Source organism: Amphiprion ocellaris, chromosome 11 (genome assembly GCF_022539595.1).
Source record: "Amphiprion ocellaris isolate individual 3 ecotype Okinawa chromosome 11, ASM2253959v1, whole genome shotgun sequence".
Lineage (NCBI taxonomy): Eukaryota > Metazoa > Chordata > Actinopteri > Pomacentridae > Amphiprion > Amphiprion ocellaris.
In genome coordinates, this window is record NC_072776.1 from 12,051,346 (window position 1) to 12,075,241 (window position 23,896).

The following is a 23,896-nucleotide window of genomic DNA, read 5'->3' on the forward strand; positions in this document are numbered from 1 at the left end:
ACTCTGCATGAACACGTCTGATCCGTGCACCTTCCCCTCTTCTCCATTAGTTATTTTTCATTGCTGTCAGATTTACTGACACAATGAGAACGGATACAGCGTGTTCTGTAATTAAAGAGAATAACCAAAACAGTGAATAAGGCGGAAGAAGAACATAAGTTAATGGAATCCGATGATTTCTTAGCGAGGATTTTCAAAGTGTTTTTTGCACATCAAAGCCAGATCAAAAAGAATACATAATGCACATGATTTGAAATTATGTATCAGCAAGCTGGTCTCATCTCAGCACCAAGTTGTTTACTTCCTGAATTCATGAGTCAGCACTCCAGTTGTTGACCTAGATAGCTCCAAACCCCAAAGACAAAAGATGGAGAGCACTGATGACCAGTGTACTTTTTAAAATCTCACTGGGAGAGACCGGTTGGCAGGCACAGAGACCCAGACTGCAGTTTTACTTATTGTGGACTGTACAGTTGCCTCAGAGAGGATTGAGACCCCTTCACTTTTGCACACATTTTAGTGTTCTAAATTGGATTTCAGAGGGTAAAAATCTACACTCTGTAAGGATAAAGTCAAAACATGTTTTTAGAAATCCTTGCAAATTTACTATAAATCTACAACTGAATTCTGTCATTTACAAAAGCATTCAGACCGCTAATTCTACACTTTGGAGAGGCGCCTTGGACAGCCATTACAGTTTCAAAACTTCTTGGGTGAGTCTACACAGGTTTTGCACACCTGGATTTGGACAGTTTATCCCATTCTTTCAGGCAGATCTTGTCAGACTTTGTCAGAATGGATGGGCGTCTGTGAACTGTCATCTTTATGTCTCTCCACAGATGTTTTATGAGGTTTAAATCTGGTCTTTGACTGAGTCACTCAAGGACAGCTCTCCTGAAGCTGTGCCAGCGTCGTCGTGGCGGTATGCTTTGGTTCAGTTGGCTACCCATATGAGGTCACATGCACTCAGGAGCAGGTTTTCTGTAAGGACATCTCTGTAATGGCTGCATTAATATTTCTGTCATCTCTGGCCAACCAGTCTCCTCGCCACCTAAAGAAGCACCCCCTCATAGCGAGATGCTGCCAACACCATGCTTCACTATGGGGATGGTGATAGCCAGATGATGAGCAGTGCCTGGTGTTTGCCAGACTTAGTGTTTGGAGCTCTGCCCAATAGTTCAGTTTTTGACTCACAAGATCGGAGAATCTTTTACCTCAAGCTCTCAGAGCTCATTAAATGCAGTTTGACAAACTCCAAGCAGGCACGTCTCTTTTATTCAGTGTGGTTTCCCTCTAGCTGTTCTATCATAAAGGCCTGATTCTTGGAATGCTGCTGAGATTGTTGTCCTTTTGGGCAGGTTCTCACATCACAGCAGATGACTTCTAAAGCTCTGTTAGAGAGTAGTGGGGCCCTGGTCGCCTCCCTGACCAGAACTGGCTGGAAAAAAGTGCCACTTTTAATTTACAGTGCAATGAAGAGTGGAAAAAGTAAAGGAGACAGTGTACTTTCTGAAGTGTAGGTTGAGATGTGGGTGACTAATTGAAAGTGTCACATTAAAGCATTACTCAGTAACATAATGTAATAATGTGATTAGTTTTTCAATAATGAGTATTATAATCAGAATTAAAGTTGTTTATCCTAGTCAGGCTCCTTTGCTTTGACATTTTCGGTGTCAACAAGCACGGTAATAGAAACTTGATATCAGTTTTGTCTCCATGCATTTGACGGACAGATTTGCCTAAGATGTGATTTGTTGGTTAAAGGACTGGAGGCTTGGAGGAGGAGCTTCAACTGAGAGAACTGCACCTCCCAGAAACCTTATGTTATTTTTGTCCACTAATAACTCTACTTTCAGACTGACCTGCTTTTGTCTAGAGCAGTACTGCAGATTGTGATTAACTCAGAGGTCAGAAAGTTGAACATTATGAATTCTGAGTTTTAAAGCATTCGATGACTGATGATGCCAAATGTAGACAAGCAACGTGACTGATTGCAAGAAATTCGGCAGCATATGAATATTTGCATTGTCAGCAGGGCTTAATTGGATACATAACAAGCTGAATCTAAATGGCAGACACAAAACACATCACACCTACTAGTTCACATCATAATATTACACAGAATTGCTTTGCAAGTACTATCAACATTACATGTTTCAGACAGGAAAAGTTTACTTTTTCATTTCCATCTCGAGTGATATCAGAGCACCTGCTTCCCCATGGGCCAGTTTTGCATTCAGAGCTACGAGTTTTAGAATTATTCCACCATTGTTTTCCAAGTAGGAGACTGGAATCTTTTTTTTCTCTGGAATGCAGAATTACTGTGGGGATGGGTTGTGCCAAATATTAAACTTGTTGTTGAAGGTCAGTAATTACCTCCAAACTCTACAATGTTAAAAGCAAGAGTCACAGAAGGATACTTTCCTTACAAACTTGTGTATTAATAACTGATCGCAACATGTTGTTTTGTATTTCCTCACTTTTTAAATACAAGATATGACAAGTGAGTGTTGACTTCGGAGCTGTTTAACCCTCTGAACCCAGTAACCCATTGGTGGCTTTCAGAGACATCTAATCTTATAATAATTATGCAGTTTATCAGAGACAAAAAGTTAAAAAACACACAAAAAAACTATCAATCATTAGATTTTTTTTAACTTTCAAATGGTTCTTGAACAAATCACCTGTGACCTGCTGTTCTACTGGAAAATGTAATCAAATGTAAGCTTAAAATTATGATATTTAGTCAATAATTAATTTATTCTACATGTCTCATTTTTGCAATTAGTAACTCAGCTGTGACTAACAGTTACAAGACAGAAATTCTGAGAGTCTTTTCTGTGGAACTAGACTGAACTACAAGATGTGTTTACACAGAGTAAAGAAGAGACAATATGGAAACAAATTAAAAATGTAAGTGGCAAAAAAACACAAGTATGTACATTTTTTTTCAGTTTTGGTAATACATGTGGGCACTCAAAAAACGTTCCTTCATGTTGACTCCAGTACAAGAAGTTTAACACTTTAAAAAATGATATATGGAATTATGCATTTGTTATACTTCACAAAAGATATTTTTGAGTTCTCTCTATTTCTGGCAATAACTGTGCTCTTTCCATAAAGATGTAGGACTTTATATTGCAGTGTAAAATGAGCCCACAGTGAGTAAAAATGTGACAGGATCGAAAATTGCCGAGAATCTGCTTGAGGTTCAGAAGTTCAAAGGGCTAAAGGTGCCACTGACAGAACTGTGCTGAGAAGCAGAAGCTAACAATTACATTTCTTTTGACTAATTAGGTAATGTAATTACCTCTTCAACCTTTTCAATTAGTAATCTGTAGAGTGGTGAGATTGATTACATTCTTAAAGTAACTTGCCCACCACTTGTTGTAAGTGAGATATGTGTAAGTCATTTGCTTAGAGATTTACTGATTGACTGATTCATTTATTGCTAGTTACTGTCCGCAAAAGAAGTCAACATCATAACCCTCCATCTCTGCCTCCCTTTATTCATTCATTCACCTCCCCCACGGAGGCATTGATATTACATTATGTCTTCATTCCTCACTTGTTTCCAGTCAGACAGACAGTGATTCATTTATTATGGTCCAATACATTCCAATAATAGTGATGAGTTTTGTAATGAAGTGAGCCAGGATTGGGCCTAATGCTTTTTGCAGTCATATTACAGCTACAGGGAACCAGTGCAGCATGAGAACTGTTCAGCACTAACAGACAAACCGCTGCCTGCAGAGAGAAGGGTTATAAGGTGGTGAGGATTGGCTCATCCGTTGAGAAACATCACAGAGAGTTTTTTTGCCGGTGATTGTAAAGCATCAAATCACATCCACCGTCCAACATCTACGGATGTTCACTTGTCGACTGTCAAGCTGGGAGGTGTTAACAGTCATTCAAGATTAATGTCAAGATCCATTATTCAGGAGGTTGATGTGGAAATTCAAACATCTTCAGTGGTGACCTTATTCTTACATCTGTTGCTGCTCTCTAGCTCTGCTGCCCCCTGTGGTGAGCAGAGAAAACCTTCAGATCTACCAGAACAGTTGGTGAGTGTAGGAGGAGATTCTGGCTGTTTTATTCTAAAGATGGAAAATAAAGCTGATGCAAGAAAATCTTACTTATGTCAACCAACTTCATGTGAAAACAGCCACTCGCTTGCTTACTGGCTTATCACCCACTTACACACTCTGGGCCACAAACATACAAACACTCTGGGGGTGGGTGGGTCACTTACAGGAGACAACAGCTGAGGAGCATCAATCTATTTCTGTTCTCTCAGAAGGAGGTGTGATCATTATGGGGAGCCTGAGAATCTGAGATCACAAGAAAGCAGAACAATCCCTTATTTAGCTGCCTTAAACCCACATTTCAGTTCAACTATGTGGGACTATATGAATCTCCTAAAGCTGCAAGCTGAAGTCCAGTTTGTGCTTCATTGTCTTATTGACTTAAAATAAATTCTATAAAAAAATATTGATGAGAAATAAATGCAGCCTGTAACACCACTGTTTTGCACATCAAAAATCAAACTTTGCACATATGGTGTAAATGGAAACAGCGACTGTTTGATGGCAAAAATTGAGATACCAGTGAAGACAGACAGGTCGCGTCCTCTGTGGTATCTTTGGTATTCTGGCAGTTTTGGTGACTTAAGGTGTGTAATGTGGTTTTAAATGAGACATATCAAAATGGATTTACTACTTTCCAACCTGCAGAGTGGAACTTTATGTAAAGAGATTAAATTTACATCTGCAAATTTAAAAGATGAAATGTATATTAGCTTATAAAATAGGGGAGCTCTGATTGTTGTCTTTTCTTTATCGTTTGTTTTTGGTTACTTTGTTATATTAGTTATTGGTTCTTAGGTTTTTTTGTGGTGAATCAAAAATGGTCTTGGAAATATAATTTGGGGGGTCTGGGGATTTTATTGTTTCCTTAAAAATCATTGGTGAGGCTCTGCTGCAACCTCCTCCAAATGAAAAAAAGAAGGGGAAAAAAACAGTATAATGACCATCCATGCAACTGAAAGCCAGCATTCCTCCCCAAAATTAAGTATCAAAATAAAAGGGAATGCAACTCTTACCATGTTATAAGAGGGTTAAATGGGTTAAAATGTGCCACAGCCCCTCATTTAGATCATTTAGATGCCTGTTTCCACGGCCTGCCTCAGAGATAAAGGATTTGGGAGGCAGACTGGAGCGCAGCAACGTGCAGCCTCTGGGTTTCCACAAAGCCCCTCCTCGGTTAGACCCTTAGCCTGAGCGTCACTCCATTCACTTCAGTCCCCCTTCCTCTGCTCAAATACACATTCACTGTCCTGCAGACACACGCACGCAAACACACATACACAAGTCACACACATTCACTCAGCGCCAGACGCGTTCTGCAAACAGCCCGCCTGCCGCTTCTTGCACTACTTTCCTCTCCAAGAGCGCACAAGAACAACTGTTGGATGCAACTGAACGCATTTTTAAAAAAAACTTTGCTTCAAAGCTGTTAACAAAAGTGGTACTACTTCACAGGTTTTTCCTCGCTTTCCTCGGTGACATCTGAGGTGACAACTTTTTTTTTTGGTTGTTGGAATTTTGTCCTCAGTATCGGAGCTAATGGGTGAATAAACTGGGTAATTGCATGTGAAACTCCCGAGGCGCGCAACTGGATTAAAATCAGCATTTGATGAGCAAAAATGAATAATTCCGTGAAATAATTTCACTCCTCCGGACCAGAGGATTTCAAGGTATGTTCTTATCTACCGTGACCACGCATTACAATAATCTATTCATCTCGAAAGCGTCCCGCTACGGAGAAGTCATTTACTTTAATTTCGACTGGAAGTTGAAAAAGCCTCTCGCAGCGTTTGGCTCTACAGTTGGTTTGATGAATTTGACTGGTTTTAGTGAATCTTTGCTTGTGTGAGATGAGATAAAGAGAGAGATCAGCGGGGGAGTTTATCCTAACTTTACCCTGAATTCCCTTTTATTGAATCCTGTTGCGTTTTTTGTTTAGTTTCTTTTTTACATGATTGTAACTAAATCATCCTTCTGAGCATGCGCATGTGTGGTTCGATAAAAGTGTATTCGAGGCAGGTGTAATGTGCCAGTATGGTTGTATGGGTGCAGTGTGGGTGGAAGATTGGAGGGTATCACTTGTTGGACAGATTGCAAAGTCCTCTAAGTCAAAGTGGTGGTTTTGGGCTGCATTAGAAAACATGACTTAAGATCCTCATCTGGACTGTGCACTCTCTGCACTCTTCTTCACTTTCCTTTTTCTGTTTGGCAGCAATAATCTCAGTGCAGCTTCTCCTCTTGTGAGTGAAGATGTATCGGAGTGTCTGTGTGCCGGCGGCATCGCTGTCCCTCCTGGTGTTGATCCTCGTGGTGCCCGGGGGCCGGTCCTGTCCCAGGAGCTGTAACTGCTACCAGGCCAACGAAGTCCACTGTACCTTCCGCTCACTGCTCACTGTTCCTCCTGGCCTGCCTGCACACACACGCCGCATAAACTTAGGGTATGTGGAACACACACATGCTTGCAAAATGGGCAAGTACATGCAGCTATCTAACCTTCACTGATACAAATAAGATTCAAAGCTGAAGCGTTTTATTTACTTTGCTGACACTCCCACAAAAGCTGGAATAAAATGTCAGAAGTAGAGTTAAGTAATGAGCTCACATGGATATAATATATGTTGGCACACTGATGTTTAAGTTGAAGATGTTGATTTTGTGTTGTTGCAGATTTAACAGCATCAGCAGGCTCCATGACACATCTTTTGCTGGACTGAAGAAGGTGGAGCTTCTGATGCTCCACAGCAATGACCTCCATCATCTTCCAGAGGAAGCATTCAGAGATATGAAGTCACTGCAGGTAAACAGATAGAAGAGCATCAACAACAGTTTGCACTATACCCCTGGAGCCTTCATACAGACATTACATTATCTGATTGAGGAGATAGAGAAGGAAATTGGGTAAAAATGATGCATAGACAACATTTTGGCAGTGGAAAAGTGATCCTGTAGAAACTTCAGCTTTTTGTTTTTAGGTTCTTCATCATCGAACTATAGTCGACCTGTTTCTCAGGTAGTTAACTCCAGCAAGTAGTGAAAGTGTCCTGATCTCTCCTTTGCCAAACTGCTGATGCGTGGTTACACAATATAAGCCTGGTAATGTGTAAAATAAATCAGTGTTTTCTTACATATTTAACCTTTGGCTCTTCAGAGATGAAGGTTTTTGCAGGACACAAAAATGTACTTTCATCACTCTCTAGCCTCAGGCAGAGAGGACCACACTGGAGCTCCTCTACTATTTCAAATGCTTTGTTGCAGAAAGATCAGCTCTCCAAAATTCTCCATGTGCAGCACTTGTAGTTTAAAGTCTGCATGGCTCTCTAGAGATGAGAGACGAATATATTTAAACTGCTTGTCAGAAAAGACTTTGTTTTTTAATAACATGAGTAATCCAGGGATTATCAAGATATACAGTATTTGTCAGAGAGGTTTGGTGCAATTTATAGAAGACGCTACATTGATAAATGTGCCTAAATCTTACAGTCATACTGCACGATTAACAAATGGATTCATGGGGAAAAAAAAGCTTTGATCTGTGAAACTAGTAAGAAATGAATATAGCAGTCAACACAATTCTGTTCATATCTTCAGCACATTTTTCTAATTTCTCTACAACTAATGAATAATTTATGTGCCATCATTCTTTTCACTCTTCAGTGACAGGAAACACGCTGGACATTTTAGCAGCAACCTAAGGGCAGAGTTAGCAGTCCGTGGGGAAGTGATATTACTCAACAAGCAATTGTTCCCTTCATCTTCCAGGCAGATGCTGATATATTTGCCACTCTGTGATAATAGGATCCATATTTCCATGTGCTGACATCTTCACGTGTTAGATCTGTCAGCAGCTGGAACTTTTCCAGCTAAGTAGCCTCTCTGGAGGGCAGATTTAACATAAGCCTCACAGAAACTAAATTTCACAACCTGATTTTCATGGTGTGCCTTCTTAAATTTTTGGTAGGTTCTTCACACATGACTGGAATAGCAATAGATTCCTTAAAGTCTTCTGTTGGGGATAAAGGGCTAAAATTCATATTTAGAAAGCTGTAGACCCCCACTTCTAGAATATCCTTTTCGTTTTTGCTGCTTTGGTAAAAGTCACAGCATGAATATATTGTGTGGTTATAGGCTGTGAGCTATTTTTTAAATTTTTACGCAAGATGGTGAAATGAAACATATCCCCATATTTTAAAATTATACACAGGGTGTTATCAGTCATTTTTGCTTACAAAGACTTTTCTTCATCATTTTTTTTTATCCAACTCTTCCTTCCTCATTCCAATTCCCTGCACATCATTTGTTATAAATTCAATTTACAAGCATGTGGTGTCCAGTGACAGACTTATGATTATAGATAGACTCGGCATTTTTTTTAATCAGCCTTGATGTCTGTTCTTCTAATCCTTCATTTCTTCTGCTCACTTCATTTCCTCTACCCCCCCCCAGATACTAAAGCTAAGCTATAACAAGCTGAGAGAGATCTCTTCATCTCTGACCTTTTCTGGCTTGACCTCACTGCTGCGCCTGTACTTGGATCACAATCTCCTCCAACACATCCACCCCCGGGCCCTGCTCCAGCTGCCTAGCCTCAGGCTACTACGTCTGCAAGGGAACAGGCTGCATCAGCTACATCCTCACACTTTGTGCACACTGTCCCTGCTGAATACATATTACTTTTCTACACTCAGGTGAGCTTTCACACCTAAAGCACATAACATAGTAATCGGTGTTTGATTTTAGATGTTGTCAGATTTAGCTGGGCCTGTGGTTCTGGCAGTGTTGACAGGAATGTAAACTTAAATCCAACACAGTCAACTGAATTACTAGTTCCTCATCAAAACTAGTGCCATTTCATCCGAAAATAAACAGTCAAAATTAGAGAAAACTACTTTGAAATGGGCTGATTTATGCACAAGCAATAGCAAAACGTTGTTAAATTGATGAAATTACTCCACAAATCTGGTAATAATGGGATGCTTGATTGACTGTAGTCTGATGAAAAAGGGGATATTTCCATTGCTGATTATTGGTATTTAGATAAATCAGCTTTCAATCCTGAAGCCATAGCACCATCTCTTCACCCTTTTTCTTATTCTGTGTGGTTGCAGCACAGTATAAATGGATTAAACTTGAGGAACTGAACAGGGAGGCGAGTGAAAATGATATAAATGATGGATGATTTTCCAACTTTTAACCTGCCACCTCTTACTTTCACATTAATTTATTTCATTTTGATTCAAACCCTATGTTCTCTTCTTTTTTGCTCTGTCTTTCCCTCCTTTAGACATCTAGACCTCTCCAATAACAGTCTAAGTACTTTGCCCAAAGACACCTTATCAACAGCACCTCTGCTGGAGACTCTTGTGCTGCAGGCTAATCCATGGAGTTGCGACTGTAGGATGAACTGGCTGCTCACTTGGAGTCTGGCTCACCCAGGTATCACATCTAAACAATCATTTGCTTTCACTTGTTGTTTTATTTCCCATGCGTACATGGCGTATACGATTGTCAGTTATGACTGTGCCTTTGAGCCAGTTTCATTCAGTCAGAGACGCAATAATAATAAGTGGTTAATGCAACATAAAAGTTGCTTGATTGACTAAGGGGAAGATAAGGAGATAAGGTGAGTAGAAACCTGGGAAATAAGAAACTCATTAGTTAATAATTCCATCCAGATGTTGAGAGATGAGTTAAACCTACTTTTTAATACATCTGGTTTTGTTATGTTGACACAGTTGACGACCACCCTCCACCTGCTTTTTGTCACACATTCTTCATTGTTTCCCCCCATTTTCATTAGCTCTTCCAGTCTTGACTTGTGGCTGTTATTGAGATGTGAAGAAGGCTGGACCGTGAAATGTGTCTCATTGATATGCCAGACTTAACCTGCCATGACTAATCCATGATGACAGCACTGATGTGTGGCAGCTGAAATACAGGCTAATGATTCCTGTGTGATAATAAAGTGATAGCATACTTCTGATTTATGAGTAGATGAAGTAAGCATACCTAATTAGTAAGAGATATAAAGTGTAATTAATGTCTAAAATGAGATGGCATGACTAATAAATGACTCACGATCCACTAATATGTGCAAATCGCTGAATTGTGCAGTAATATATTTGTATAGTTGCTATGAGCATATCACCAGTGAATAATACAGTTGATATGCTAGACGTGGTAAGATTGCCTTTCATGAAATAATTTTCTCTGTCTCTCTCTTTCAATTAGGCTTAATGAAATGTCCCGGTGGCTCTCAGTGTCCAGTCTGTGACTCGCCCAATTCACTTCAAGGGCACGGCTTGCTTGAGCAGACTGCCTTATTGTGCAGCTCACCCGTCATCCGCTCCACAGGAAAAGAAACACATCTGGAGACAGAGCCAAGTGAAATCCTAACAAGTGAAACTTTCAGAGAGCCTTTGGGCAGTGTCTCTCTGGGTCTGTCAGACCAGCAAGGAAACAGTGTGGATCTGAGTTGCAACATCACTCATTCTTCTGACTCCCAGGATATTGCTCCTCTTCCAGATCTCTCCCTGGCCTCCTCTGCTCCTCTCCCCCTTGCTCTGTCACTCATTCTGGAGTGCCCTTTGGAGAGACAAAGCTATGAGAAACTTTGGAGGATTCTGGCTTATTACAGTGAGACTGCGGTTCGCCTCGAGAGGGAGATCATGCTGAGTAAAGCCCCGGCGTTGGCCTACCGCTATAGGCAGGCCCCGGAAACAGATGGATATTACCACACTGGAGTCAGAGCTTCGGTTAAAGCCAGGCCACATTGGTTATTACAGACGGCCATTAGTATTCAGCTAAACAGAGCACAGTCTAATGGACATAAAGTTCAACTTATATACTCAACAAGAGTTTCTGCTCATCCTGACGCTTCCTCTCATGTCTCATCATCCTCTGCTGCTTCTCACCGATGGGTACTGATGTCTACTAATCATACTACCACAGCACTGGCAGCAGTAACAGGCAGTAAGGTAGAGCTATCCTGCCCTCTTCTCAGTTCTGGCAACCCCAAAGTACAGTGGATTCTCCCAGATGGATCCAAGCTTATCCCACCCTCCAGCAGTCCAGATGGCCGGCTGCGGGCCTCAGCTACTGGTTTGCTTCTACAGAAAGTACAACTCTTAGACGCTGGGATTTACTACTGTGTTGCCTGGGCTGGAAAGGATGTAGATGTTCTCCCCCTACACCTGGCAGTGGAGGGGTCATCTGTTCCACCTTCAGGAGAGGAAGTAGAACCTCCTCTCATGAGAACAATTGAGGAACCAATCAGTCTGTCCTGCATGGTGTCTGGTTCACCAGAACCTTACATGAGTTGGATTTTGCCAGATGGAAATCTAGTAAGGCAGGGGTTAGCTGTGTCAGGTGGACTCACAATAGAATCAAATGGGAGTCTCTCTCTGCCCAACCCCTCTCTGCTGGATGCTGGTCATTACCGCTGCATTGCGGTCAACCAGTATGGTAGCGACTCTCGGTCTGTGCAGCTGATATTAAATTCACAACAAATCCCTTCACTTAGGACTGCATTTCCCAGAGGGCCGCAGTCAGCCTCTGGCCGGTCAACCAGGATAAGAGCCCCATTGTTAGGTCAGGTGGATGAAGCATCAGGGGACGGAGAAGAAGAGGAAGAAGGGAGGACTGTTGTTGGCAGTAGGAGGCGACCAATATCTCTTCAGCCAACTCCAAATAGACGATATCCAATAGGAAATCCTCGAAGACGTGGTCCCATGAGAGAAGGCCCCCCGAGAAGAGGTGGAGGGCCTGTTTCATCCACTGACCAGAGAAGAAACCGCTTTCAGAACAGACATAGAGTTTCTACAAACAAACAAAGGATAGACCCTCAGAAGTGGGCTGATCTGCTGGCTAAAATACGTCAAAAGACCACTCACACTAATAACAGTCAATCCATCACAACAGAAAAGCCCACAACTGAACCAGTACAAGGAGGCAAAGATAAAGACATAAGAGGACATGAGGGAGATGAAGATGCAGACGGAGGTAGAGCTGAAGGAGCAGGGGCGGAAGCAGAAACTGAAGGGTCATCTGTTGATGATACTGTTCTACAGGAGGAAGGGCTACAGCCCATACAAACTGTTCAATCAGAAACACAGACAAAAATAGAGACAAAAACAGATGTAAACACTGAGATAGAGACAGGTACAGAAAATTCTACAGAAGAACAAATAGAAATAGAGAATGAAACAGAGACACGTATGCAGACAGAGAAAGCAGGTCCACAAACAGAGACACCAACAAACCCAGTGACACAGAAAGAACCAGTTACATATAATCCAATGCCAGGAACAAATGATATTGTTAAAGAACTAGCTGAAGGGGATGAACAAGGAGCAAACCCCAGCCCCCCAAGAACCAGGCCTCACAATCCTCGACAGGGATTGTTTCCTAATTTGGTTCTGAACTCCCGGCCTCAGAGTTCTTGGAACTCACGCAGGAAGATTGGACAGCGAAGACGAATCATCAACAGGACCAGGGGACAACCTCTGACCCCACCCAAACCTCTTCCCGACCCTGCGAACCCAAGGTCACAGACTGCGACACCTGACACTACCACAGATCGAACCAATATGTTGTTGCTGATGTCAACAACCACGGCTCCAGCTATTTTGTTGACGCCGAGTGACCAAATTAAGACTGTTCCAAATGTTGTGGTTCTAAATCCCATGTCCCCCCCTGTTTCTCGCACTCCTGGTATCTCCACTTCAAAATCTGCCTCGCCCTCACTGCCTCCCTCCCTTCCCCATACAAACACAGACACACATGCAGACATGATGACTCACTTAGACAAGATAACAGACAGTGGAGAGTCCTCTCTTTTGAACACACCAGCACCCACTCACTCCGATACTTTGATTTCAGAAACACATGTGCCAGACACACACGCTGGGACATTTGCACATGGCAGGCAGACACACACAGAAACACAAACAGTCTTAGACAAACATGTTGCTAGACCCTCAAGCAAACACAATGAAGAGCTAGAGAGGAATTTCTTGGGTGTCCCTAATGAGTCCCACTCTTCAACAACTCACTCCTCCATTGTTTCCTCAGTCCCCAGAACAGACAAAACTGCTACTGCAAAAACCGTAACAACTCCTTCAGTGACTCCCAGGAGAGCTCATTCTACTGGTTCTACTGGTAGCACAAAAAGTACGTCTACTACTACAGTTACTCCTATGACTACCAGTCCCACTGTGTCTACAACTACAACCACTACCTATACTATTCCAACATCTAGCACTACCAGACATACTACAACTTCTCCTCCCTCTACTACCACTACTAGTCCTAGCACCACAACTCCTATTCTTACATCTACTACTCCGACTACTACTTCTACAACTGGAACCTCTACCACAAGTACCAAAGCTGATACTAGCACTGCTGCTACTACTACTACTACTACTACTACTACTACTACTACTACTACTACTACTACTACTACTACTGCCACTGCTACTAGTACAATCCCATTTAATGGCTTCCCCAGGACTCTTAACCTCACTTCTACCACGACTTCTCCTACACCTTCTAAAACTACTACTCCAGCTACTAGTACTACAATTACTGTTTCAGCCAAAATTCCTACAACTACAACAAAGGCAGCTACACCTAGTACACTGTCCGGTACTACCACAACAATGATGTCAACAATTACCAAAGCATCATCAAGGGAAAGGCCAAGCGTTGTCCAAGTTGACCCCAAAGGGAGGTTTGGTTCTGGGGTTCCAAGTGAGAATCGTCCCTCTACTAACTGGAAGAACCCTGGAGCTAATTCTATTCCAGATTCACACAGCAGCAGGTCCCAGTGGTCTCCTTCTCCTTCACTCCCTGCCGTGCCTGTGGTGAGTCCAAATTAATTCAAATAACATAATATTTGTTCTTTGTTGATGTTGTTGCCCAATAATGGGTCTTAAAGCAAACACATGCATTAGAGTGCAAAAAGGGATAAGAGCCAAGCTTGGACCACAATTTGTTCTTTATTTGTTAATTTAGCTGTAAATTTATTGTTTCCTCATTTTTTCTTGCTTATATTCATTCAATTAGTAATTCCTTTAAGTGCACTTTTGAATGCAGTTTGCAGTCCATATATATGAAACTCAAATTAACATTTCTTTTCTAAGAGAGTGCTGACCTACAAAATAACAGCACGCACACGCACACACACACACACACACACACACACACACACACACACACACACACACACACACACACACACACATACACATACACACACACATACAGACACCACTTACACACACATTACACCCAACTGTGAAAGAGCCCTTGGGGCAAAAGCTTAGCAGAAAATGCACAATAGATCTGAAAACAGTCTAATCTTTATCCACATGGCCTGCTATTAAAACTAAAGGATGTTTATGACAATTCTCCAATTTCATGGAGTTTCTCCGTCAGGGATCTGAAGAAGAGATGAAAAACATATGTTCCATAACCAACAACATTATGTGTTTTGAGAGCTTAATCCCAAGGGATTTAAAGTAATCAATTGTAGATTAATTTCCATAGCTCTTTTTTCAAGCCTCAGTTGACCAAACCTCCGGGGCCCACCACCAATGAATCATTCTATATCTAAAGACCGCAGTAATGCTATATTGAATTTGCGAGCTTACTTTAGCCTTACCTCCACAAGTAAATAGATTCATCCATCTAATGGTTGCATTTTGGTTAGATGTTGTTTTCTTTTCCTTGAAAACTCCTGTTTAGAATGCACTTGACCACATGATCTGTTGATTACATTTTAGCGATAATGTATGTTTAATGTTGCTGGATTTTAGACAGCTCTCCGTCTTCATCCATCACAACTCTGTTAAACTTAAGTTGTTGCAAGTCCTCCAGTCTCATGCCATTTAGATGACAAATTAAAACTCCACGACCAATATAATTCTGCAACTTTGCAAATTGAAGAATTATCATTAATGGAGTCATTCTGTCAATGTCTTCTACTTTTTAAGTAGTCATTAATTCTAATCTTCGTTGCTTTATTTGCCAGTATAATATGTTTTTGAAATCTTTTGCACAGGCTCCAGTATTGAGATCCAGACCAAAGATTGCAGACCCACACATCAGGACAGTGTCTTTCCCAGCAGAGAGCACTGCCAGGCTGGATTGTGAAGCAGAAGGAGAACCAAAACCGTCCATCACATGGACGAAAGTAGCCACAGGTATGCACAGTGCGGCTGACATTTATTTGAGCATCCACACGTACAGTCTACACATATTTTAGACACTATTAACAGCATCAGAGGTAGATCAGGGGAGAGTTTTGCCTTCTAGAGGTCAATCAAACCTTGTTCATGGACAGATGCAAAAACTAAACTTGCAAATTTTCCAGATAACTTAAAACCTGCATTTTGGCACAAGCCTGTATTTTTCAGTAGGAAACATTTCTGTGTTGGAAAACACAGAAGTGTCTACATATCTGTCATTTGTATGGTTAAAAAAAACGACAGAGACTGCCTTTTGAAATGAATAAATAAAGCTTTGTATTTACAACCTGAAGTCACCAGTTCTAAAGGAAATTACCCTCAGCTTTAGTCCGTACTATGACTGACTAAATATGAACACATTTTACTGTGATGAAAAAAAAAACATTAACACCAACATTACACACTGGCATGCACACAATAGGCTTTTCTCTTGCTTGCCATGTGGGAAATACATTGCAAGCAAGTAATGGAACATTTCGTGCATTGCATCACTGACTTTACTTCATGCTGTGCCATTCGATGTGCTCCTGTTCCTCCTCTGCTCTCTTGTCTCCTTCTCACTCTCTAACTTTCTTTCCCAATTTGTCTCTGTTTTTCTCACTCCTGTCTCCTCATTGCTGCTGTCTCTGGCTGTCTGTCATACTGTCTCACCCTCTGTCTTTCTCTCAGGAGCGGTGATGTCAATCCACTCCAGGGCTCAGCGTTTTGAGGTCTTGCCAAATGGCACCCTTGTTATCCAGAATGTTCAGCTGCAGGACAGGGGCACGTACATCTGCAGTGCACACAGCTACCTGGGTCGTGACAGGTGAGCCCACTGATAGCAGTTATCCATATTAATGCACTATACAATACAGCATTCAGTTATAATGGCCAGGGGACACAACATTTTCAGTGTTTATCACAAAGGACTACAGTAAGCTGCAATTTAATTAGAGAGTGTGTGTTGTTTTGTTGTTAAACCTACTTGTTGTGCTTGCAAACACGATTACACAGCTATTTGATTGAACATTTGCTCGTAGCCTCCAGACATATGCAAATGTCTGTACATGAAATCTGTTTAATTGTTTCTTGTGTCCAAGTTTCTGTCAGGATTTCGGTTTGTATTATGCACTGTATATAATCCTTTGGATGTTTCCAATATGTAAATTCGAAATGCTTGGACTTTGGAAAAGTGTATTTATATTGAGTATGATGTGCTTCTTCATGACAGGTTGCTAGCTACCCTGGAAGTCTGGACCCGCCCCCCTCGTATGCAGCTGGCTAGTTACAGAGAAGTCACGATTCATCAGGGTGGAGAAGTGCGTTTGGAGTGCCGAGCGGATGGTGTTCCCGCCCCTCTGCTCTCTTGGGTTCTGCCCGATCGCTCTGTCCTGACCTCTGCTGGCCCCTTCAGCCGCCGAATCACCATGGACACGAATGGAACCCTTCATATCTCAGTGACTTTACCCAGCGACCGAGGAGTGTACCGCTGTGTGGCTTCCAACTCAGCAGGTGCTGCCAGTGCCTCTGTGCGTGTACACGTGTCCTCATTGCCCCCGGTGATACAGCAACCCAGAGAGGAACACCTGCTCTTGTCTCCAGGGAGGCCTGTTTATGCTCACTGCTCTGCCCGAGGTGCTCCACCACCAACTTTGCGCTGGCGAATCCCAGATGGGACCCTTGTTCGTCCATCCCAGTTTCTCCATGGCAACCTCTTTGTCTTGCCCAACGGGACGCTGCATATTCGAAAAGTTGGGCTAAAGGAGTCAGGGAGTTATGAGTGCACAGCAAGTAATGCTGTGGGGGCCAGTAAGAGGACAGTGAAGGTAGAAATTGAAGGGGCAGCGGGAGGAGAAAAAAGACAAGGAGTAGCTATAAATGAGGGGACGAAAGCAATTACCACAGAAAAACCACCTCTTTTAGTCAATCAAGACAAAACTTTGGCTATCCCTGGCTACCCCTCAGGTCCATTCAACTCCAATAAATATTCTCCTCCATCTGTTGCTGAGAGATCCAGGACCTTGTCGCTCATGCCAAACTCTTCTCACTCCTCATCTTACCCTCACCAACCCAGTTCCTCTAACTCATCTCCTAAAATCCATAAAACAGTCACTGCCTCCCCCACACACTTCACCAACATCAGAAAAAAGGATCCGTCCTCTCCTTCCCTGACCTCCACTGTGGCAACAAACAACACCAGAGTTATTTCTTCTTTCCCCACTGACAGAAGAGCTCCAGCTGTTCTGCATCCCTCGCCTGTTTCTCCTTTCAGTAAAGCCCGCATTGTCTCCACATCACCCTCCGATTCTACTGTCCACTATGGGGGGATTTTGCAGCTTCATTGCACTGTAACTGGAAACCCAGCTCCTATCATTATCTGGAGGACCCCCAACAGAAAGCTGGTGGACATGCACTTCAGGTAATGTTGCTGGTTGTAGCATTATATATTGTGGTATTTCTGTCAGTAAGGTATCTAATTCACATGACTATCGTTTTTTAATGTGTATGTATTTGTGTGTCTACAATTGAATTACAGTTTTGACCGACGTCTGAAGGTGCATCCAAATGGCACCCTGCTGGTCCAGGCGGTAACAGAGAAGGATGCTGGAGACTACCTATGCATTGCACGAAACAAAGTCGCAGATGATTATCGCCTCCTGCACATCTCTGTGGCTACCAAACCTGCCAAGATTGATCCAAAACAACCCCTCAATCAGATGGTGTCTTTTGGTAAACCACTGAAGGTGAGCTGAATAAAGAATAAAAGAATGTGTTTTCAACTTTCCTTAGTAATATTTGTTCAGTAGACATGTATCAGTAAATGTTAGGCTAGTTTAATGTGACAGTTTTATTCAGTTTTTCTCTGAATCCTATTTATTGCTCATTGTGTTGGAAATTGAGGTCTTTATAATGGTTTTAGCATTTTACAATTCCATTCGAATAACTGATTTGCTACAAGTAAGATTTGCTTTACTGTAAATCATGTCACACTGTTTGGCACAAAATTGTGCTAATTCTGGCAATAGGAATTTAAATTTTTTATAGCCAAACAGTCCTTATATCAAACCTCCACTGTTGATTTTTAGTGCTTTATTTTTTGTTGATACACAGTATGTTGAGGTCCAAAGTTCAGCCTCTCAGCTAGGGTTTTTATTCATTTTTTGATCGAAAAGTGCTTCATATTTTTCGACTCAAAAAGAAACGAAAAACCTCCCAGATCATACGGCAGGCTGTTATGAATCATAAACAGTGGCCTTCAGGGAATAGCACTGCACACATCCATATTTAAAGGCTCAATGAAAAATAATGTCAAGTGGGGGTGAAATGCAAGAAATAAGATGCAGTATTATTGTGGGAATGTTTTGCCCTTTATTTATTATTTTCATTTAAACATTCATGAGCTTTTCGTAACTTTAGAGCGTTCCTAAATTTCTTGTTTGTTAGATACATCTTGTACTATGAATTTTTGTTTTTTTATGGGCCTAAAAATAGCCATAAAAGCCTTAATATTGAGTACAGCATGTATTATTCATTAAAAAGACAAGAAATTGTTTTTATCAACAGTTCTTACAACTCTAAAAGGCAAAAAACTTTTAAATGATCCTCTGCAGGTGGACTGCCAAGCATCAGGACTGCCTGACCCAGCTGTTCGCTGGAGCTTGCCAGATGGAACCATGGTGAACAGTGTGCTGCATGGGGAAGACAGAGGAGGGCGAGCACGACGACTGACTGTGTTTGACAATGGGACATTACTGGTTCCAGCAGTGGGTTTGGGAGAAGAGGGGGAGTATACATGTTACGCTGAGAATCAAGGAGGTCAAGACACCATGAAGGTACAGAAGACATTTCTTCCTCGAGGAGACTTGAGAAATTTGTGTTATCCTTCTTACTCAAGGCTTCAGTCACTTTTTCAATTGATCTTTTGCTGGTTTAATTAACTTACTTTTACTTTCCAACATTTATTCATTCATTTTAGGTAAAAGTAAAGGTCATGAGGACATCTCCACCAGCCTTTACCAACGACAGAAGCTACCATGTCATTAAGGTACGTCAGGGAGCGACTGCCACCGTTCCCTGCCGGGCCACAGGCGATCCTACCCCCACGGTGACGTGGTTTTCCCCAGCAAGCCGTGTAATCCCACAAAGCATAGGATCTGGTTATTACTCTGAGCGGGTTGTTGTGGTCTCAGGTGGAACTTTGGAGGTGCGTATGGCTCAAAAGATAGACACAGGAAACTATACATGCCGAGCAAGCAACTCAGCAGGGGGAAAGAGCATGGTGGTGGGCCTGGAGGTGGAGGCCTCTACATATGGACAGAGGGGTTGGGGTATTAATAGTGGTAGCAGTCATGGCAGTAGATCAGGAGACAACATTAATAATGGGGGGATAATCCAGCCAGGATTTACCAGTGGAATCACAAACAAGCTCAGTAGCAATAACAGCAGCCACCATAGTGATAATAGTGGCAGGATAAGAAACATTTTACCAAACACTAACTTAGCAATCAGTGGCTCTAATCCTGCCCCTAGGAGTGAAAGTGGATTTAACAGGCCTGTCAGTGGAATCACAACACAGCTTGGTAGCAGTGTAATCAGTGTTGGGGTGAGTGGGGAAAGAAATGTAGGCATTAAAGCAGATAAAACTGTAATAGATAGAAATGCACCTGGCATTATGAGTAGTAGTAATAGTGTGGGTAACAGTCAGAGCACAGGTAGAGGAGAGAGTGTTGAAAGGAATCCTGGGACTAATAATAATGAAGTCATTGCAGGAAAGGCTAGTAATCATGCTAACGCCGGTAGAGACTATAGCAGGTTAAGTGGTATTTCAAGAGACGTTGGCGGCTTCAGTAGCAGCGTGTCTAATAATGGAGCTGCTACAAGCACACTCAGAGGAAATGGTTTTAGTAGGAGTAGTAATCTAGAAGAAAACAGAAGAAACAGTGGTGGCTCAAGCAGTAGTACAAGTGCTAAAAACTTTAATAACTCTGTTGTGGGTGTGGTAACGACGGTGAAGCAACGAGCAGTTAAAGGCCAAACAGTTCTTTTGCCATGCCCCTCCCAAGGGTCCCCTCCTCCCCGACTGGCCTGGTTTCTGCCCGGTAACGGCATGTTGCCAGCTCCTTACTATGGCAGCCGACTCACTGTGCATCGAAACGGCTCCTTGGAGCTGCAGGGCGTCCGGGCGAGTGATGGCGGGACTTTGATTTGCGTAGTGAGAAGTGAGAGTGGAGAGATGACTATTCGGGTGGAGCTGCAGGTGTCAGAGTCACAGGAGGAGGCCAGGTCTCCACAGAGAGGACCAACGGCGGAAAGACCTGCTGGTTTAATTGAGGTGCCTCAACTGAATTCAGCTCCATCTTTGAACTCAGGGCCAGCGCCACCTGTGGTGCCTCATCCAAGAATCCAAGCTACTCAGAAGCCTCAACAGAGGGGCTTGAGTTTGCCTGCAGCACCTCACCCAGTTGGTCCTCCACCCTTCACTGGTCCTGCCTCAGAGCCAACAGTAACCACCAGGACAGCCCCACTGGTGAGCATCATTAATGGAGAGACCCTTCGCCTGCCGTGCCCTCAACCCCCCGGACACTTAAAGGGCTCTCTCTCCTGGACCATGCCCAGCGGCAAGGTTCTGTCCAGGGGTGAGAGTGGTGACTCAGGACGTTACTCAGTACAAGAAGACGGAACACTAACAGTCCATCAGGCCTCCGTGTTCGACCGAGGCACCTACACCTGCAGATCGACCAGTTACGACTCCTCCTTGGTTTCAGTCGCCACAGTTCCTGTCATTGTCATCGCCTACCCTCCACGCATCACAACAGGCCCCTCCCCGGTGACCTACACGCGCCCCGGGGTTGCTGTGGAGCTGCCCTGCCTTACCATAGCAACACCACGGGCGACAGTTACCTGGGAAACACCTGACCTGACGCAGTTGAGGGTGATGGGTCAGCCTCGTATCTATGGAAACCGCTACCTTAATCCTCAGGGTTCCTTGGTGATACAGAACCCGACAGGGAGAGATACAGGATTTTACAGATGCACCGCTAAAAATGTAATAGGAATGGACACCAAGACAACCTACCTGCACGTTATATAATGGGGTGAAGAAAACCTACACACACAAACAGACCCACAAAAACGTGCAGGAGAGACGAGGAAACTCCACCGATACTTTTTTCAAGTGAATGACTTTTGTTTCTATAACACTATGTGTCCCTCATGCCCAAAGACACTGCAAAGCTCTGTGCTGAATCTTAGAAAGAACTAATATACAGCGTATGTCTCATGTATGTGTTTTTAATGTCTGATTTTGTTGTCAATACTGTATTTTTCTCTGCAGTTACGTTGTCTCACTTTTTTCTGCATAAACAAACAAGTATTACCATTTGGGGAGGATTGCTTAATGCAGGTGGTGTTACACACTTAACCTGTTGTGTCTTGCTGTGTATCTCACTGGCCTACAATCTATTTTGAAATGGTGCTAATTTCGTGCTTGCAGCAAAAGGTGCAAATGGCCACATTTGTGCCCATGGATTTTAATTTTCAACACAACTGGATTTGCTTTCCTGGATGGTGCTGAAAAAACTAAACCAATATCACAACAATCTAAAAGTATGACTTCTATGTAAGTATTTATGTATAAAACATGGAGACTTCTAAGATTTGAACCCTTATTTGAAGGATTTAATGATCATTCTTCCTCGCTGCACAGTTTTAGCATGGCTTTAACACAATCAAAACCTAACCATGGTGCTTTACCGTACTTTATTACTCTACTAGACATTTTACACCTAGAATTATGGTGTAATGTGCAATACTGTATGTAGCAGCGTAACTGAATTATACAGACACCACACAGCCTCACACAATGAGAACGTCTGCAGCCACATATGTATACAGTGTGATGTCACCTAATATAATTCTGCTTAATCTGATGCAGATAATCATAAAATATTATGTTTTCTCTCAAATGTTCCAAATTAGAGCAAAAATACACTCGGATTTAAAATGTCATCTTGACATTTACCTTACTTGCTTATTTTTCCTGGCTAAATACATATTATTAAATGTTGTCTTTGTTGCTGCAGTGCATATGCAGCAAACATTTAATCCTTGACAGACATGATGATGGACTTCAGTATTATAATCCACCCAAACACCAGCCTCTTCAGGATTTTCCTCATCTTGTGACTTGCTTGTGAGTTCCAAACCTGAAAATATTGTGCCACTGACTGTATCTCACATTCTCACTGCATTAATGAGGCAAGGCACAAAGCATCCATGTTAACACAGCAATATTTAGAAGAGTGATTTTCACAATTATTTTAACATTAAAGATTGTATAAATGTGTTTGTGTGTTTCAAGAGCCTAAGCTTGTGCACAAAGCTAGCAGTTCGTAGTTATATACCTTTATCTGTTCTTTATCGTTTTCATTGTGTCCTTAAATTATTTGTCTTGTAAAGAAACCATTTTTTTGTCATAAAGGGAGAAATTCTTAAATATTAATATGTATGATGTCCTAATACCCAATGATGTCTAATTCTATTTTTAAGTTTCATTTTCTAAATAAAAACGACAGAGAACTGAAGGCTGTTTCCTCCATAAAATGTCAACAGTTTTGGTACAGATTGAAGAGTGAGCGCTTGTGTGACTGCAGACTGAGAAAAGAAAACACCTGGTGGGAGGGCGAGAGCGAGGAAGGAAACTTTTCCTTGCGTATATTATGAGAACAGAAACTCCTTATCCCCAGCTCAGCTATCAGACCAGGAAATGGGGTCTTAACTGTAGATGAGACACATGTTGATGACATCATACTCCTCTCCCTGGGAAATGCAATAAAACTCACAGCAGCCTGCAGAGCTGCTCCACACATACCCACCCTGCATGAGCTCACACCTGTTGTCCAGTAATTCCTTAAATTAATTATGACATATACATTGCGTAAGAGCAATGTGCTGCAAAGGTACACTGTTTGAGCCATTAGTGTGACAGTAAACAATGTACAGTAAAAGATGCTGAACGTGTGAATGTCAAGCAAAATATCTTTGTGGAGCTGCCAATTCCAAAAAACACCTGAAATAGCTGACAAAAATGCAGCACCGGGGAATTAGCGTTGAATGTTTTTCTGAGCTGTCAACACAGCCGCCACAGAATGCATACAGTAAATAATAACTTTTAGATTATTTTCACTTTTTCCAGCTGTGAAGTGTTTCTGCATTTCCCTTTTGCATTATACTGTGAGGCAAAAGTGCCAATCATTCCTCAGTCAAAACTTGACAAGTCTTTTGTGTGCATGTTGTCATTTTTATAAAAGCTTAATTTATTTTCTGTCATTTTGAGGTATCAGCACCAACTCGATACACTTAGAACTAGAGTACAAACATGCAAGAAGGACGCAGTCCAGCACCAACCCCAGCCCTGGAGGATAAAACCAACCAATAGGCCAATTTAACACTCCTTTATGGGATTTTTGGTATCTTATTGTTCATGACACAAATTTGTTAGGATGCGGTTTAGTTCTAGCTAAAAATCAAGTCCAGAGTTTGTTTACAACCTCTGAAAAGTTCCAAATGTTTCTAGCTCTGGGC

General features: G+C 42.1%; 1 protein-coding gene across 1 annotated transcript; it reads left to right on the forward strand.

Annotated features, from left to right (window-relative positions):
- Window positions 1-5,298: 5,298 nt before the first annotated feature.
- LOC111562398 (matrix-remodeling-associated protein 5-like) lies at window positions 5,299-22,833 on the forward strand. Its single transcript, XM_035943812.2, has 12 exons — window positions 5,299-5,755; window positions 6,298-6,523; window positions 6,753-6,882; window positions 8,529-8,770; window positions 9,367-9,518; window positions 10,314-13,948; window positions 15,148-15,289; window positions 16,004-16,139; window positions 16,545-17,732; window positions 17,850-18,057; window positions 18,925-19,146; window positions 19,290-22,833. The coding sequence occupies exons 2-12, from the start codon at window positions 6,336-6,338 to the stop codon at window positions 21,402-21,404; spliced, it is 8,358 nt and encodes a 2,785-aa protein (XP_035799705.2). The 5' UTR covers window positions 5,299-5,755; window positions 6,298-6,335; the 3' UTR covers window positions 21,405-22,833.
- Window positions 22,834-23,896: the final 1,063 nt, after the last annotated feature.

What these genes read in the sequence shown, in the direction of transcription:
- LOC111562398 (XM_035943812.2), top strand. Translation starts at nt 6,336, where the DNA reads ATGTATCGGAGTGTCTGTGTGCCGGCGGCATCGCTGTCCCTCCTGGTG. An exon ending in CTGGTGGACATGCACTTCAG is followed by an intron (nt 17,733 to 17,849) that starts GTAATGTTGCTG and finishes ATTGAATTACAG; the next exon opens with TTTTGACCGACGTCTGAAGG. An exon ending in CTTTTGGTAAACCACTGAAG is followed by an intron (nt 18,058 to 18,924) that starts GTGAGCTGAATA and finishes GATCCTCTGCAG; the next exon opens with GTGGACTGCCAAGCATCAGG.